This window comes from Schistocerca piceifrons, chromosome 7 (assembly GCF_021461385.2).
Source record: "Schistocerca piceifrons isolate TAMUIC-IGC-003096 chromosome 7, iqSchPice1.1, whole genome shotgun sequence".
Classification (NCBI taxonomy): Eukaryota; Metazoa; Arthropoda; class Insecta; order Orthoptera; family Acrididae; genus Schistocerca; species Schistocerca piceifrons.
The window spans coordinates 413,360,359-413,379,662 of NC_060144.1; the positions used below are offsets into that span (position 1 = coordinate 413,360,359).

Sequence of the window (19,304 nt, forward strand, 5' to 3'; positions counted from 1 at the left end):
AGATTGATGTTCCTTCTGTGATAATGCAGAAAGACTTGGCAAGAATGTAGCCACTGTACATGACTGCTGGCAATGGTGGTCACAAGAATGTATGGTTGCAAGAAGACTGGGCTCCGAGCAGCCACATGGAACTGCCGAGAGGCAAGGCCATGTTCAGCATATGGCTCTGGTGCATTGCACCGCACCTGAGCAATAGTTGGCACCACAGTGACAAACTCTTACAAATGAATTACTTCAAGGAAATCACACAGCCAGACACCTAGTACCGTGCCTTCCGCTGACCCCAAACTGCCGTCATTTGCAGTTTCATTGGTGTCGAGTGAGAACTCATTGGAGGGCAAGGTGGAGGCCTATATGTTTTCTGATGAAACCTGGTTCTGCCTCAGCACTAGTGAAAGCTGTGTGCTGGTTACTGGCCTGTTAAGTGTCTGCAACCAACCTGTGTGCATGCTAGACACAGGACATATAGCTGGAGTTATGATCTGGGACGTGATTTTGTAAGACAGCAGGAGCATTCTCGTGGTTATACCACAAACCCCGACTACAAGTTTGTATGTCAATATGATGATTCAACCCATTGTGCTGGCATTCGTGAACAGCACTCTAGGGGGTGTTTTCCAACGTTGCATTAGCCTGCTTGATCACCAGATGTGTCTCAAATCTAGCACGTAAGGGGCATCATGAGAAAACTCCAGCTTCATCCACAAACAGCATCACCCCCAAACTGACTTTTTTTAAATTATGTTCCAAATTGTTTTGTTAATGAAAAATATAATGAACATCACACACAGACAGATAAAGACAGCTTTTCAAGCTCAAAATAATGGGTTACAAAATTTTGAAGGTCACCCATCATAAAACCCCAAGTATACTTGTGCACTGGAGTGATTAATGTATCCTGAAACTTGGGGTCATTTTTTCCTTTCTCTGTAGCTGTGAAGTCTAACCACAGATTTCATAAGTTTCCTGTGGACTTAAACCTTGGAAGAGCTGGCTGGAGCACAGAGGATTTATTTCTCATACCACTGGTGAGCACCTGTCACTCAACTGACGAAATAATGTACCTTCAGCCCACTAATGAAGTAACATCACATTCTTCATTTTCTGAGCTGCTAAATTCAATGTCAAACACAGGATTATAGGAATCCTTTTTTGAAAGCAATCCCTAAACAACAATATAGGAGGGAGTGAAAGCAAGCATTTTGTCGTCAAGTATCCAAAGCTTCAAATAGTTAAGACAATATCTTATGGCAACTGCCTCGTCCAAAAAACAAAAGGCAGCCTACAAATGTAGTTCCTGATGCTGTCTTGCAGTGACTTAATTATCAGGGCTTGAACAGATAAGAGTGACTTTTTTTAAATGTCTAAGTCTTGCAAATATACTCTGGATTTAAGTTTCTGTCAAAATAATAAATATGAGAACTCCATGTTTTATGTTAAAGGGTTAACCTATCCTGTAGCAACCTACAAAGTGCAACAGGCACGAAACTCCATCTCACAGACACATCCGGCAACTGTACAACACAAAGCATGCACATTTGCATTCAACATTATGGCAATTGCAAGTCAATGTTAACAGCATTTCAGATTTGCAATTTCTTGGTATTACGATTTTTTTCTGTCTGTATTTAATATTAAGAATAACTTCCATAATTTGAGACAACGAACCATCTAAATTTTAACTATGTCCATATTTTAATGTCAGCTGAATATGAAGCACAATATTGTAGTCCAGTGTTTTACAAAGTAAACAAGTTCTTTGCTAAAAGACAACAAACCAAGGCAGCATAATGTCTGCATTTCGCCACCTGCTGTTTATTTTAAGCAGGAACTATGCAGTCTTTTCTTGCCACATTTATTAATTCTCCACATCCCCTCAGCAATTGTTACACTAAAACCCTAATAAATATAACTATCCATTTTTGCCAATTTTCAACAATGAGTTGGTATTTGATCCAGGCATTATCAATGGAAGTTAGTGTCCTTATCACCCTGATCAGTGAAAGAACCTATTCAACACCAATATCTTCTGAATCTTTAACTACCAGCATGCACCAAAATTGTATTTTCTTATGACCATAGTGAATAGTTAAAAATTTACTTTCTTAAAGGAAGTTAAAAAATTTCTAGGCCTCATATGGTGAAAGATGTTAATTGCTTGCCTATCTTTTGAACAATTTGTTTTAAATGCACACAGGGCAACACTAAATCAGCAAACAATATTTGTGTTACAAAATATTTGATGGATACAACGATATAATTTGGTTTGTGTTCCATTAATACATAAAATAACTGCATAAAAATTGGAATAATTTCCAAGGTGAAATAAATGAGACCCTGTTTTCAAAGAATGTTTATTAATAAGAGACTATACACTTTAACGGTATGATTTCTGGTATCTTGCACGGGCACCTGGTCCACCGAACTTCTTGGGCTCGCAACGCCTTGGGTCAGCTACCAAGAGAGTTCTGTCATACTGGATCAAAATATCCTTTATCTCTTTCTTAGACGCTTCGTCTACATCTGAAAATTAAATGCCATATTTATTAAAATCATAATAAATCATTTAACAATGAACACTAATTTTATACAAACAGAACCATTTATATACTTAAAAACTAGAATATTGATTTGCTTTGCCTCTGATGTTTCACTATAATAAATACTACAACACTACAAGGACATTATTTTGCAATTCCATGTACATCAGTCTAACTACAGCGCATTTAAAATTAGTTGCAACTTTTGACAGTTCAGTACGGAGCAGGTGGAGGGAAGTGCAGTTGCCAGCGTGCGCAGAATGCATCAGCAGGCAATGATAACGCCAGGCCTACTCAGCGCGTAATCTGTCAGCTGCGCAAGCTGGCTGGTCTGCAGTAATTCTCAAACAATTTTAAAGAAACTATTCCATAATAAACTCAGACTCGCACATCTCAGAGATTCATTCCTCAGCTTCACAATGTATTACCTATCATTTCGTTAATGGTCATAGTTATTGTGATATTTCGGTATTAGCCAAACTACTGCAAGAAATTCTTTAAGTTTGCAGTGCAAAGTAGGAGCCCCTATGAATTTGCATTTGGTGTGACCTACAAGAAGGGTAGTAGAAGTGATCCACAAAACCACCGTCCAATATCCTTGACATTGATTTATTGTAGAATCTTTGAACATATTTTGAGCTCCACATAATGAGGTATCTTGAACAGAATGCCCTTCTCAATGTCAACCAGCATTTCGAAAACACCCATCATCATGTGAAACCCAACACTTACTTTTCGCCCATGACATACTGAAAGCTTTGGATGAAGGCAACCAGATAGATGCAGTTTTTCTTGATTTCCAAAAAGCATGTGACTCAGTACTGCACCTACACTTGCTATCAAAAGAATGATCATATGGGTTATGAAGTGAAATTTGTTACTGGACTGAACTTTTTGGTAGGTAGGGCCAAACATGTTATCTCAGATGAAGAATCATCGTCAGATGTAGAGGTAAGTTCAGATGTAACCCAGGACAGTGTGCTGAAACCCTTGCTGTTCATGTTGTATATTAATGACTTTACACATAATAGTAAAATCAAGCTTTTTGCAGATGATGTAGTTATCCATAATGATGTATTATCTTAAAGAAGCTGCATAAATATATAGCCAAACCTTGATAAGATTGCAAGCAGTGCAGAGATTGGCAACAAAAAAACGTAGTATCCTATGACTATAAAATCAGTGAGTCACTGTTGGAATTAGTCATCTATCTAATACAAATACCGGAGTGTAGCACTTTGTATGGCTATGAAACTGAATGATCACTTAGGATCAGTCGTGGTTAGAGCAGGTGGTACACTTCGGTTTACTGGTTGAATACTGGGGAAGTGCAGAAGAGATTGCATGTGACCGGTCCTAGAATATTACTCTTGTGTGTGGGGGCCATACAAGAGCCTAACAGCACATACTGAATGTATACAGAGGAGGGCAGCACAAATGGTCACAGGTTTGTTTAATCTGTGGGAGAGTGTCACAGAGATAACGAACGAACTATCTGGAAGGCGCTAAGATAGTTTACATCTATCCTGAGAGTCTGTTAAAAGTTCCAAGAACTGGCTTTAAATGATGACCCTAGGAATATAAAACAACCCCCTATGTATCACTAACATATGAATCATAAGACTAGAATAATTACCACACACACACACAGGCAATCAAACAATTATCTTCCCACACTGTACATGTGAATGGGACAGGAAGAAACCCTAATAACTGGCATAATGGAATGTACACTCTGCTATGCACCTCACGATGGTTTACAGTGTAGACGTAAATGTGCCATAAGTGGCACCCAAAAATAAAGGCACTATGGACCACTGCAAGAAAAATATATAATTCCACACCTGGGACAGATAACTGCTCTGGCAGTGCAGAAGAGAAAATCAGAAATCAGATTACAACAGTAATTTAAGTGATGTTTCCCCATTACTGTAACTGCAACACTCTGGAATTTAAGAGAAGAGCATGCCATGGACTGATCACCACCTTGTAACACAATATACTAATTATTGTGTCACTGTAGAATAAATTGTTGATAAAATTTTTAGTTACCTGTACAGTACAGTACAGACACAAACAGATAATAAGCTTAACCATTACCTGTCATCTTCAGATCAAAGTATACACAGCAGAGCCTAAGGTAAGAGGGCACTTGTCATTTAAACTCTTACTTATAACAGACAAGCACTGTCATTGTACACTCAAAATAGCCATGCTGTCTGATGACAGAGTCAGTTTCTGTGAGGTGGACATACATAAACTGCGAGCACCTCATAGAAACTGACTGTCACCAGTCAGTGTGGCCATTATATTTGTCACCGAATGCACAATGACAGTGCTTGTTGTACTTACGAATTACTCACTTTAGTTATATGAGCTCGAAGTTGACATTCCCTTGCATCATGAACACCCTATTGACGTAGTATACTCTTATCTTAGACACTGCTATGTATATTTTAATCGGAAGATGACCAGTTACAGTCAAAACTAGTTATTGACTTTCGTACAAGTGATACTGGCAAATCAAGATTTTACAAAAATCAATATTCACAATACATGAAATTCAAAAAGAGAAACTGCAAGTTTTAGACAATATAGCAAAAGGTTTGCATTTCTACTATGAAGTACTACAAATAACTTCAACATATTAAATTATATAATATACTGAATACTACTTTTCAATTTTTGGAGTTCATATGTAAAACTAATACCCATAAATAATTTTATGCATACAAATTTGCCTCTACAGAATGCAACTAGTAGCAAACAGACATGATGTGCCACAAGCCACATTTGGCAATGTAACCATCTGGTTGAGTCAAACTGTCAATGCTAATTTCTCACAAAAAAAAAAATTTACTGGTAGTAAAACTGCATTGTACTTCCTTGTGCAAAGGAATTGTTTAATTTTTTCAGTACACAGGGCAGTGCTTTCCCTTGCAGGCATGTAATCACGAAACAAGAACATACACAAGCATGAACCCACAAAACATGGTTTTTAATAACTCTGTGGGACTTTTGATTCTTTGGCACGATTAATTCAACACTTGGAACATACAACAAACAACCTGAACATCATTCATCCTTTCAAAAAGTACCTCACTACTACCGGATCGAGTTTGTACGTGACGTGTCAAATAGCTACAACAGACACCAGATAATGATCTGTTCGTACTTCTAGATCTCTGGATGACTATTACAACTGAAGCGAAGACTTTGAAGCTACACAACTGACACTAACTGCCCAGCAACTCACCACTTGTGCCCGTCCCCCTCCACACCTGATACTTTGTTTTAATGCAACACACTAACATTTGATTCCTACTACAGAACTGCTTTTGCCCTTTATTCCCCATAACTTTGTAGGTATTTCTGTGACCATATGCCTAGAATTTCTAAACCTGAATGGTAATACCCCGGTCTCACACACAAACAGGAACTTCCTTATCCCACATACTGCAAAATTAAAGACATCATACTTACATTTCTGGTAGTACGAAACAAGAGCTTTTGAAATGGCTTGACGAATAGCATAAATCTGTGCAACATGGCCACCTCCGTTTACACGAACTCTTATATCAACTCCGGAAAAACGCTCCTGTGACAATGAAAACAGCAACTTACAAAAAATGGAATTGTTAGAACAATCTCTGTACGCTATATCATTGCATGAAATTTACTGAATCAAGATAATATTCCACTAGAGTAAATCATTTCATTAAACAAGTACTAACAGGTATAAGAGAAAATAATAACAGGTATTACAATTTGATATCAAGTTAAATTTCTGTGGCAATTTAAATTGCCATCAGCACTAACATCAATACAATTTATTACAGTTCATGATTTGCAAAAGTTAACTGGAGGGAAGAACACTTAAGCATACTGCTACAAATGTTAGAATAACAAGAGTTAACAAAGCAGTCAGTACTTACTAAGTATTATATCTGGCAACTACTACTGACTATAGGAGCAAATGAAAAGGGCCAACCTAAGTTTACAGTGGCACCCATCTGCTTTGTTTGACCTGTCATGGGACATCATACAGTATATTTGAAATGGACAATGTTTGTGGAGGGCATGTTAAGGTGCTCTAATATGGGATATTTGTGTTTCCAAATTGTGTGGTGAAGTGATATTAGTGATTCACTGGACTCAATTACTGCTGTTTGTGAAAATATTGGAAATGTTTGTGGCTGTTTGTTAGCGAGTTTTTTCCTTCTGTGTTGCCGGTTACGGGAAAGATATGTTTATGAGTTTGGAATTATTAGTGTGGTGTGTTGCTTACTGTTGGAGACTTAATTTTGGTTCCTCTGTTAGTTATTGGTATGACAAAATTAACAAGAAGGTCACAGTATGCCACAATGAGGGATATCTTGACCAGAAGCAATTTCCTTCAGTAGTTCAATCCAATTGCCAAATATACATGGCACATCTCAATAGGCACATGGCAACAAGGTGTACTGGAAGAAAGGATGGGTAAGTTAATAAGATAAGGGGATGTAGCAGCAGTAGCAATGGTGAAGATAGTGACAACATACAGATAATGACAACACTCCAACTGTAATCAACTCTTCTCCCTAAAATGCACGTAAGAAATGCATCTATACATTAAGACAATGAAACATCATTGGCTTATCTCAATATATATTTCCAATTTTCTTTTTAATTACAGAGTGTGTTTCAATCCCCCAAGGTTATTAGTGTTTTCTGCCACTTCAGTAGTACAGCACTGCAATGGGTCTGAAATTTTCGGGTGTAATATTCACAGATAGGTGACCAAAACAGCACAAGAACAAACAGCCATGTAGTAATATTGGCAACATAGCCACCTGCCGTCAGCAGCTGAACTGTAGTAACAAAGCCCTATAACAGGAGTCATGAACGATGGCAGTTGATTTTAGTCTTGTTTTGTTCTCCTTACATCACGGATACATGGACAGACAATGAGCCGTCAGTAGTGTTCTGAGCACTCTGCTCTGAATGCTGTAGCTAATGCAAGCATTACATATGATTGTATCAAATTGTTTAGTGAATTTATATTTCATTTGTTGCGAGTTGTCATTGCTGATGGTGGTGGTGGTGAGCAATATGTTGAGATTCAAATGAATAAAGTTGTTCATTAAACACGTGTCTTTGCCGTAATTTCAAGTTCTAATCCTAACACAATAAATTCTGCATAAGCAAGCAAGAGAATTTGCAGGATGTAAACAACTGTTGCATGAAATTGTAAACAATTACATTCCCACACATGCCTCGACATGCGCAAACCCCCATCCATGCCTCGACATGCACACACCACTATCATTTGTGGATTGTACTATCAGGGTGTATATGACCTGGGACAACCGGGAGAAACCTGGAAATTTCTTAGAATTCCAGGATATTTTTTTTTTTTTGTAATTTTGACTTAAGAACCGATACTGTAACAAAGGATATTGCTGTATTCCGCTACTGCCGCAGTAAAACAAGAATGAGAGAGAAAAAAAACTAAAATAAAATACAAATTGCAAAAGAAATGCACCATATACCACAAAACACTGTGCTCATACAAGTGTGTCAACCGCAAAATGCCTCAAAGGCTTTAGGAAGATTATGCAATGCTTCATAACAACAAATTGCCTCCGATGAGTGAGAAATCACAACTGTTTACATTAGATTCTTTTTAGCAGTTACGAGCGGGCACACAAGAAAATGAAATTGACAAATTTTGGCCAGATCCCTATAATAGTAAGTGCTAGTCGTATAGAGCTAGCAGCCGCTAAAGTTCTATTCTGGAAGTAGTGTGGAAAACATTGTACGAACATGTAACACCTAACCGGAGAATAATCACAGGATAACTAAACAGGTGATTCTGGCAGGGTTGATGAGGTTAACTGGCAAATAAGTTTAGACAATGGCAGGAATATTTACAGAATTGGTGATGACAAGATTGTTAGAACTAGGAATGAGAAGAAACTGACATCACACAAATTAAGGAAGAATATGATGATTCCAAATTTATATAAAAATACCATACAACTGCTTTTCGGTCTCATGCTTGAGGAGTACAGAAGTGTCCGATTCCACCCATATGCTTTGACCCATGACATCAATATGGCAGAAATGGCTATTCTAAGCGTCTTCACTACATACACATGGCAAAAAATATGTAAATACTTATAAGACAATAACATCTCCCTCCAAAAATACAAACTAGCAGCTCAACTGCGAGAAACTGGGGGGGTCTTAGGGAGTAGACAGCTAAATATAACAGTAAAAAAACACACCACTATCCCAAAACACACAAATTTAACAAAAAAAAAATTACTAAGTTTACAGGAATCTGACATCCCTTGACCTATATAGGCCAACCACAACTATTGATAGGAAAAAACCAACACCTACAACTACGAAAACAGAAGCAAAACCACAGCACCACAAAAATTCAAAAGTCAAACATCCCTATGTAAATTAAAACACATTCGACGCACAATAAATACATGAAACATTCCCACTCGAGAAAAAAAAAAAATTACCACCAAGTTTTGGGGGCTGTAAAGTAGGTCTCTCTCTCTCTCTCTCTCTCTCTCTCTCTCACACACACACACACACACACACACACACACACACACACACACACAGAGAGAGAGAGAGAGAGAGAGAGAGAGAGGCAGGCACCATCAAACAGCAAGACATCTACGAACACAACCAACTCACAAACTCAGTGTCTTAATGACGACACACACAACACCCTTATGTCATGGGTCAAAGCAGACAGGTGGAATTCATGCTTCTGTTGACCCCATGCTTGAATGAATGCATTGATACTTCACAAATTATATTATCTCTTGTTATAAAAACAACCAATTGTGCCAAACAGTCATTTATTTGGTGTGTAACAATTTCTGCAATGTTAGAAGGCCTATTTTATCTCTTCTTGCAGTGACAAAATAGACGTAATTAGCACAAGCAATCACACCAGTCATGCATACTATTTGTTTTAACAGCTTTTTCATTATTAGACAACATTTTGATTTTTCATGTGGCAAAACATTTGACGAACTCTGATGAGGTAACAGATTCTTTCACACTAAGGAAAGCAAACCATGTAAAGCTGTAGCAAGATTAGAGAGCTGCCTTGTCTTTACTGGTTTTATGTATCGTATATTTCATTTTATGACACAAAATAATAAGTTATTAGCTAATAGGCAATTAAGATAGCAAATTTTACCACTAGCACTTTTTCTCCCAATTATAAATTATCCCATCTGGTATTAATTGCGAGCTTTCTTCTTCTTCTTTTTTTATTAGGAGGGGCAGGATGTCAAACTTGCCGACTGGGAGCAGGAGAGGCACCACAGGACATTTTAATTTCCACTGTCCTGAATATAGTTTGGTGGCATACACATGAGCACTCAAGTATGCACTCTAAATGTGTAGGTTTCAGTACAGTTCACAAAATTCCAATGCTCTTTGAGTATCCTCAAATGTCTTGTTTCTTTTATTACAATATAAGACTAAAAATTTTAATAGCACATTTGTGTGATATACCTCAAAATGCAACACGTGCAAAGAAAATTAATATTGTATGTGAAAGCCTTGTGTTCCTTGTAGAGCACTATGTATAAATTTGAACCATTACGTTCTTGTTTATGTGCTCCCACTATTAAGTAATGTTGCTATTGGCTGACTACATCACATGCCTGACGCTCTGAATATCCAGTCATCGGTTGGCAAGATCACATGACATGAGCTATGACTGGCTTACAGAAGCACATTGCAACCTCAATTTCAATGCTTTGGAAAGTAACATGCAGTGTTTGGTAGAATTCGAAATTGTACTTTCATAATACGAAAATGTGCAGTGCACCTGCAGATCAAAGGTCTTTCCAAAACCTATTTTTCCCTAAATTACATTTTCTAAGTGCCCAGAAATTCTATGCCCGTGGGTAAGACAAAAACCATTCACAGCATTGATAAGTTTTACAGTTCCGAGGGAAAATATACTGTTACTTAACATGGAGAAAGTGTTTCCACCTGGGAGAAAGTATTTTTTAACTGGGAAATCCAGGAAAAACTGGAGAATTCTTTTTCTTGTCCACATATCCACCCTGACTATAGTACTGGGTTAGATCAGGTGCTGATACACTGAATTTACAATAACAGTGAATATAATACCCAAAGGAAGTTCTGCTACATAACAGTCCAAACAGTACAGACATTACATACAACTCAATGAATTGAGCACAGTATCATATGGTACAGAAATTTGTTATGGTAATCATACTGAACATCTGGGATCATGTCTTATTTGCTATATACTGATATCACGAATCAGGACATATGAAATGCAAATATACCAATTCTATCAAGGAATCTAGCATTTCTCGCAACAATTCCGAACAGAATTCAATGCTAAACAAGATTTATCCACAAACAGTAATATATTGGCCATCTGTACTTTAATTTCCAACTCAAGTTGTATAGCATATGTGGCCTACAATAATTACACAAAATACTGTGTGTACCCATAACAGTGTTGAGTCAATGAGCTAGAATGAATTAAAACAGCAAGTCAGCATATGGGTTAAAAAATTTGACCATCGACTTTCATTAAATGAATTGGAAAATTAACTATACGAAGCCCATACAAAGATTTACACGAGCAACACTTGACCAAAACAAATTAATGACTAGTACCTTTCCTAACAGCAGTACTGGTTCCTGAAGTTTATACTGCAGCACACGAGGCTCTACCATCTCCAGTGGCCTGCCATTTACTCTCAAGTTTCCATTTCCTCTTTTACAATATGCAACAGCAGTTGCACTTTTCTGAAAAAGAAAGTCGTATGAAAACTTTTGCATTGGCTCAATAGTCATATTTTAGCCTTGTTTCTTAGCCTCAGTAAGAACTGAAAATTCACATATACATCATATTCGGGATATATTAACATCACAGGCATATTGACTGGCGATATGTAAGTGGGAAAAAAACGGGGAGGCGAAATAGTAGTATGGGGATAACATAATCCAAATCGTTCAACTTGAGTTGTCATATAATCACTTATCACAATAGCTTGTGAAGCAAGTGTTAACACCAATAAAAAGTCTACTACAATCTTAAATTTTTACCCACACTAAATACATCTAATCTCCAACCACCAATTGACAAACTGAAAGAACACAATGTTGTCGATGGAGCATTCACGTAACAAAGTTCATTTATCTTATCCAAAGGAATTGTGTTACAGAAATCATTAAATCGCACGCCAACAAAAACCACACTTTACGAAGACGAGGGTAGGTAATATGCTTGAATGAATCGAAGTAGTTAGTGATGGATAACAAATATCACAACGTCACAGTACAATAAGATTACAGTACGAATCTCATACCTTTCTACCGAACACCTGCACGGAAGGAATCGGCTCCTTTGCTGGCTGCAACATGAAATGGATATCAGTCTTCAGTAAAGCAGTAAAAAATAAATTTTCATTAATAAAATTATACCTAAACAAACCTTCTGCATTCTCGTGGTTACCGCGTGGTAAGGAAGTGTCTGGTCCAAAGAACACCTACAGTCAAATCAACATTCCATTACTAGATTTTGAAATACTAACAGACAAAACTTAGCTTTTCTAAATTATAAACTCCGACATAATTATTGAAAATAAGTCAATCTACAAACCAATTATTCAAACCAACTTACCTGCAGTCACTCAACTCGCAAAATAGAACACCACTTCCTTCCGTCAACCAAAGAACAACGTTCCAACAGACATCACTAGCTTCCTTCACCCAAAGTACAAACTACAAGTACAAACATTCTTCGCCAATGATCAAAGTCAAACAGACAATGTCGTTCGCGTGTGAGCTATACATAAGATCACTTTAACGAGAAAGGCAACAATAAGACATGTTCACCAAATTAATGACGAGCAATAGAAGTAACCACCTGAGCTATTATTCCGTTTCAGATATTCTACCTTATTCCAATTTTCAACATACACATAAACCCTGAAGGAGTAGAAGTAGTAGTTATTGTCTCATAACTCCAATTTCAAGCCATTGACTTAAAGTACAGGAGACTCGTCAAAACACAAAATCTGGTTTACAATTTTCCTTATAACACCAGTAACATAATACACAGTACGGAATAATTACTTAATTAAGCAATTAATGATTTTTCTTCAAAAGTAACAAACTTTTAAGATTAACTGACCTAAGTACTCGCTCCCTCTTGCTCAAATTTTCAGGTTGTCATTTAGTAACATTTCTGCACTAGTTTCTTATACAAGGACTTTTTCTGTGATTCTAAATTTATGCTGAGCAATTCGCTTCCGTTGACTTTGTTATAAATTTTCATAGCCATATAACGTGGAGTTTGGCATAAAGTTTTAAACGGTGGGTGGGCAGCATAATATTATTTTGATTTCTGGTGTTGTAATCATATTGAAAATGATATACTACAAATAAATCACAGTTACTGTGTACAAAGATAATCAGCTCATATCTGTACAGTGAGGGAACACTTAGTATACTTAGAATTTTTAGGAGTGGGCGACATGATTTTCTTCGTCCTACATTGTGCATATTTGTAATGATGGTTTTCTGGAGTTTCAGTGTTCGACACATATGCTTTGAGTTCCCCAAAATATAATTCCATACCTTATTACTGACTCAAACTAGCTGTGATATACTACTTTCCTTATGCCCATACTGGTAGCATTGTACAATATTCTCATTCCAAATGCTTGTCTGTTTAATTTATTTGCAAGGCACTGTATATATGATCCCCATGATAGATTTTTATCTAGTTCCATTCCTAGGAATTTCACAGAGCTAGCTTCCTGCAAATCCTGGTTTCTGTGACTGACCTGAATATCATTTACTTTTGCTTGTTTTGTTTTAAACTGCACTAACTAAGTCTTTTCCATGTTTAATTTTAACCCATTCAAATCAAACCAGGAATCTAAATTTTCTAAATTATTTAATACAGTTTGTGGAATTTGATCTGTACTGTTACTTTCAATGATTGAAGATGTGTCAGCTGCAAATTAAAGTGAGTAACACTCAATATTAAGTGGTAGACCATTTATGTAAAACAAAAACACAATGGGACCTAAGACAGAACCTTGGGGTACCCCATGTGAAATGGTTTTCTATTCTGAAGTGCAAGTGCCTCTCTCTGATGTTATAACCACTCTTTGTCTTTGGTTGGTTAGATAGGATTTAAACAACTCTAATACCGTGCCCATAATTCCATACTTTTCCAGTTTACACAGTAGCAAGGAGTGATTCACACCATCAGAGGCCTTTGATAGGTCACAAAAAATTCCTGTGGCATGCAGTGAGGTATCTAGAGACGAGCTAATTTTATGAATGAAATTATTTACAGCAAATATTGTGGTTTTGCCTTTTTGAAATCCATACTGATTTTTTGTGAGTATTTTAAATTTTTCTATTAAATTTTGAATTTGTATGGTGACTACCTCCTCAAATATTTCTGACAGTGATGGAACAAGAGAGACTGGACGATAGTTTCCCATATGTTCTTTTGTGCCTTTTTTTAATAGTGGCTTAACTACTGCATACTTCAGTGTGTCTGAAAAATAACCTTCTTGAAGGACCTGGTTAACAATTGTAGTTAATGGATGCACAAATATTTTAGAGACTGTTTTTAACACTTTTGTGGTTATCCATTCCCGTCTTGCTGATGTTTTGCTTTTTAGTGACAGTATAACATTTTCTATATCTTTTACAGTAGGTCTGGTAAATGTACTGAAAAATTCACCATCAGGTTGCTCACTGTTGAAGAAATTTACCTTGTCTGGGTAATCTGCTACATTGACATTAGATCTGTTTACATTTATAAGGAATTCAATAAACAATTCAGAAATTTGAGCAGGATTTACAATAGTCTTATCCTCTATCTTGATTTCAGAAATATCATAGTCTCTACCTGTGGCACCTGTTTCAGCTTTGATCACTGACCATAACGCCTCTGATTTGTCAGTTCTTTGACTGCCTTTACAATTTTTTAAAATATTATTGTAATATTTTACGTAAGTAACAAAATCAGGACTTTTCTTATGTTTTAGTTCCCTATGAAGCCGTCTTTTTCTGGCACTCCAGATTTTTATTCCCTCACTAATCCACTTTACTTTATTTCCTACTTTTTATGATTTGCAGTAAGGAGGAAAGTTTCATTAAAAACGTGCATGAATTTTCCGAGAACATAGTAAAATTTTCATAGCATCAAATATTATGATCTATACCCCAATTCACCTTATTTAATCTATGATAGAATAACTTCATATTTTCTTTGCTGAACTGGCGTTTGGTGTAGAGTTCTTTCAAGTAGGTTTTATGGTTTTTGGTAGCTCCATATACAGAGCGCAATGATCAGAAAGTCGTAAATCTAAACAAAACTTATTTGCCTCGTTAGAAGTGTAATTGGTTACAATATTATCTATATATGTGGCAGTCACTTCATTTACTCGAGTAAAAACACTGAAATTTGCACCGAAACCCGATATTTGAATCATATCAGTGAGTTTAGTGGAGTTATTGGCTTCACTGGCTAGATCTATGTTGAAAGCACCAGTTATTATGACTCTTTTCTTGGTTTCTTTTTGAATTTATTGCTGTAGACACTGGAATTTCGACAAAAAATGTCTCGTTATTTCTGCGCCTGGAATTCTGTACACAGATAAAAATTATAATGTTTTGCATTAACTATACGCAGCAGCTTTCAAATATACATTCTTCGTTTAGGGAATCGAAATCGAGTTTTGCTCTTTATTCCAATTATCTTTCCACAAGTATGCACAATCCTCCTAGAGTTAAATTATTTCAACAAAAGTTGCTGGCAACATAAAAATTATCATGGTTATTTAAGATTTTGATACTATCCTTTGTAAGACAGTGTTCATTCAAGCATACAATCTTGATATTTGGTATTTCTGACAAAATGATTTGCAAATCGTGAAATTTTGTTTCTCTGCCTTTTGTGTAGTTTGAACTTAACCCATTTATATTCAAGTTCATTACGAAAATATTGTTACTTTTTGAATATTCCTTATGCATCTGGTTTGAAACGCTGTTTGTGTATTTTCGTTTCAACTTTGTTATCAATTTTTACACCCAAATCTCTGTATACTAGTTTCCCTTATTAAGTATGATCTTACATATATCACTATACATATTGCTGAATGTTGCCTATCAAAGCCTGTTTAGATGCAGTATGTCTTGTCCTATACATTTATCACTAATAAATTTATTCAAATCCACGAAAACTGCACCAAGTCTGTTGCACTGCTCTGTGATGCGACTGTTTATCCTATCTATGTATTTATCATTTACCTATCTTCTGTGCAGGATACTAGTAATAATTAACTTTCATGTTGGGTACCCGTTTTTCGCCATCCGGATTAGATTTCTTGCTTCATTTACCATCTCTTCCTCACTGCTGTTTCACAGCGAATTCGTCCCCACATTGATGAATACACCTTTGTAGTTTTCATTGCGATGTACCAGCGAGAATGCATTTTGTTTCGTTCTTGAGGTGATTATTTAATTGATGCATACCTATCCCTGGATGGAGATCAATTTAATATCTGATACTGCAACGTTTTTAATTAGTGAATTACAAATTATTAAGAAGTCATTCTGGTGCTTTGTTTGTCACATTCTTGATGCTTCCTTCCTTTGTTTTTGTACCTTACTGCAACCCACTTATATTTATTTCTAGGTTCGACATGTTTTGTATTTCTTTCTATGGGATTTTTGTCATTATCATCACATTTTTCGGTTTGGATATCGCTTTTAGCGTTTGAGTCTGATTGTTTTTTGGCCATTTTCCTTCACTGATTCACTGATTCCACGGGTCCATAAAAGTATTTCCTTTTAAAATCGAGTTTTATCGAAAAAGCATTCATCACGCAAAAATTAACGAACTTTTGGAAAGAGCATTGCTTGAGAGGTACAAATACCGCTGGAAAAGTGCAGTTTATTTACCAAAAAGACTAATTTCTAATCACCCCCATTCCATAAACTAGCTAGAAAATTTCTCGTTATATTACATTAATACTTGTTCCATAGATCATGAATACGACATTTTGTAACGATGTCGAATGTGTCAGTTTAAGACTGGTTTTCATCACATTACAGTTACTAATTCATATCTGAAGATTCATCTATTGAGTAGAAAGAGCTATCATTCAGGAATACTTTTAAATTGTTTTTAAATGTTAGTTGGCTATCTGTCAGATTTTCAGCGCTATTTGGCAAATGACCAAACTCAGATTTAACCTAGAATAGTGAAGATCATCCTTTCTTCTAGTGTTGTAGCTATGCACTTCATTATTGTCTTTGAATTGGGGTAGGTTATTAATAACAAATTCACTGTGAATATTCCGAGTTCCTTAAATAAATGTCTGCAAGAATATCTTGGGCGGTCTCCAGCTGCTACTCTGATCACAAGCTTTCCTGCAATGAATACTTTTTTCTTAAAAACGAATAGCCCCAAAATGTGATGCCATATGAAAGCAGTGAACGAAAATAGGCATAGTAGACTAATTTACTGATGTGTTTATTACCAACATTTGCAATAACCCTAATGGCACACGTAGATGAACCTAACTGTTTCAGTGGAACTTCAAGGTGTTTCTTCAATTCTTCCAATTCAATTTCTCATCAATGCACACAGTCATAAATTTTGAATATTCTGCCTTAGCGACATGCTTCTGTTAAAAGTCTATATTTATCAATGGTGATACGCCATTTACTGTACAGAATTGTCTTTATTGTGTTTTCTAAAAATTCAGTGGAATCTATTTGCAGAAAACGATTTCATAATTTTCTCAAAGACATTACATACAAGTTCCTCAGCTAATTCTTGTTTATTGGATATGATTACTTTACTTGTATCGTCAGTAAAAAGAACTAGCTTTGCATCTTCATGAACATAGAGTGGCAAGTCATTAATATATATTACCAACAATATAGGATCCAAAACCAAACCTCATGGGACACCATTCTTCTTACCTCTACAGTTAGAGGACTCTGCTGATTTTTGCAGACAATCTGTACTTTCAGTTTCAACCTTCGCGTTCTTCCAGTTAAATATGAATTAAACCATTTGTGCACTGTCCTGCTCGCACCACAGTACTTTAGCTTATCCAGAAGAATTTCACGATTAACACTTTCAAAAGCCTTTGAGTAATCACAAAATATCCCAATTGGTGATGTTTGGTCATTCAAAGCATTTAATATTTGACCAGTGAAAGCATACACAGCATTTTCTGTTGAAAAGCCTTTCTGAAAACCGAACTGACATGTTGTTAGTACTTCATTTTTACAAATATGTGAAGCTTCTCTTGAATACTTTAGTTTTACAAGAATTTTGTATAAATCTGTCAGAAGTGAGATTGGGCAGTAGTTCTTAGCATCAGACCTATCCTCTTTTGTATGTAATGGTTTAACAATAGCGTATTTCAGTCTCTCTGGAAAAATACCCTATTTCAGTGAGCTATACGTATGTTGCTGAGAATCCTACTTATTTGTTGGGAAAAAGCTTTTAGTACTCTGTTGGAAATGCCATCAGCTTCCATGTGAGCTGTTACTTTTGAGTCAATTTATTATTTTCCTAATTTCAGTCGGAGTGGTGGGTTGAACTTCAGTTTTATCAAATTGCACAGGTATTGCCTCTTCCATATACAATTTTGCATTTTCTAATGAATAGCTGGAGCCCATTTTCTCTACAACACTTAAAAATGATTATTAAAATATTTTCTACTTCTGGCTATTTGTTAACAAGCTTTTCATTGAGTTTGATGGAAATACAATCCTCCTGTGCTTTCATTTGCCCTGTTCCCTTTTAACAATATTCCAAATTGCATTAATTTTATTACCAGAAGTGCTAATCTCACATATAATGCACATACTCCTGGAATTTTTAATAACTTTTCTTAATAAAGTGCGGTAGTTTTTATAATGTTTGACTGTTTCTGGATCATTACTTCTTCTGGCTAAAAGATACATTTCTCTTTTCTATTTATGAGATATTTGTATCTCTTTAGTAAGCCATGGCTTTTTCGATGGTTTCTCACAAGTATGTTTCATTGTTTTCTTAGGGAAATTGTTTTTAAATATACTTGCAAAGGTGTCAAGAAGTGCATTAAATTTTAAATTAGCATTAGGTTCCCTGTACACCTCATCCCAGTCTAACTGTTGCAAACTTTCCCTGAAATTTGCAATTGATAAATCGTTAATTGTAAACACTAATTGGAGGACTGTTTTGCATTATTGTATGGAGCTATTTCATGTACTGTAACTAGTTGTGCATCATGATCAGACAGACCATTGTTAACAGGAAAAGTTATCTTGTCCTACAAAAACGTTAACTATCAGTGTGCTGGTTTCCTGCACCCCTCAAGTAGGAAAATCGATAACTGACATCAAATTGAAAAAAACCATGTAATATTTCATAGTCAAGCTTTCTCTCAGACTCTTTCAGAAAATGTACATTGGAATCCCCACAAACAATAATTTGCTTCCCTCTGTCTGACAGAGAGCACAACAAAGAATCCAAATTTTTAAAAATAGCTGAAAATTTCCCAATGGCGATCTCTAATAGCTACAATTATAAAAGTACCATTATTTAGTTTAAGCTCACACACATATACTTCTGTATGTATCTATATGTCTTGGGTTTATGTTTGCTCTGCTGCATTAATTTATTTGGGAACATCATAACACTACAGGAAAATTGTAGAAAAC

General features: G+C 36.0%; 1 protein-coding gene across 1 annotated transcript; it reads right to left on the reverse strand.

The window, feature by feature from the left end:
- Nucleotides 1–2,338: 2,338 nt before the first annotated feature.
- On the reverse strand, nucleotides 2,339–12,296 carry LOC124805185 (40S ribosomal protein S16). The gene is made up of 6 exons (XM_047265676.1): nucleotides 12,232–12,296; nucleotides 12,043–12,097; nucleotides 11,918–11,962; nucleotides 11,223–11,354; nucleotides 6,024–6,138; nucleotides 2,339–2,523 (listed from the first exon to the last, which is right to left on the reverse strand). Exons 2-6 carry the CDS (start codon nucleotides 12,049–12,051, stop codon nucleotides 2,378–2,380), a joined length of 447 nt encoding a protein of 148 aa, XP_047121632.1. The 5' UTR covers nucleotides 12,052–12,097; nucleotides 12,232–12,296; the 3' UTR covers nucleotides 2,339–2,377.
- Between the last annotated feature and the right edge of the window lie 7,008 nt (nucleotides 12,297–19,304).

What these genes read in the sequence shown, in the direction of transcription:
- LOC124805185 (XM_047265676.1), bottom strand. An exon ending in TGCAGGTGTTCGGTAGAAAG is followed by an intron (nt 11,355 to 11,917) that starts GTATGAGATTCG and finishes TTTCTTTTTCAG; the next exon opens with AAAAGTGCAACTGCTGTTGC. An exon ending in CAGTACTGCTGTTAGGAAAG is followed by an intron (nt 6,139 to 11,222) that starts GTACTAGTCATT and finishes TCATTGTCACAG; the next exon opens with GAGCGTTTTTCCGGAGTTGA.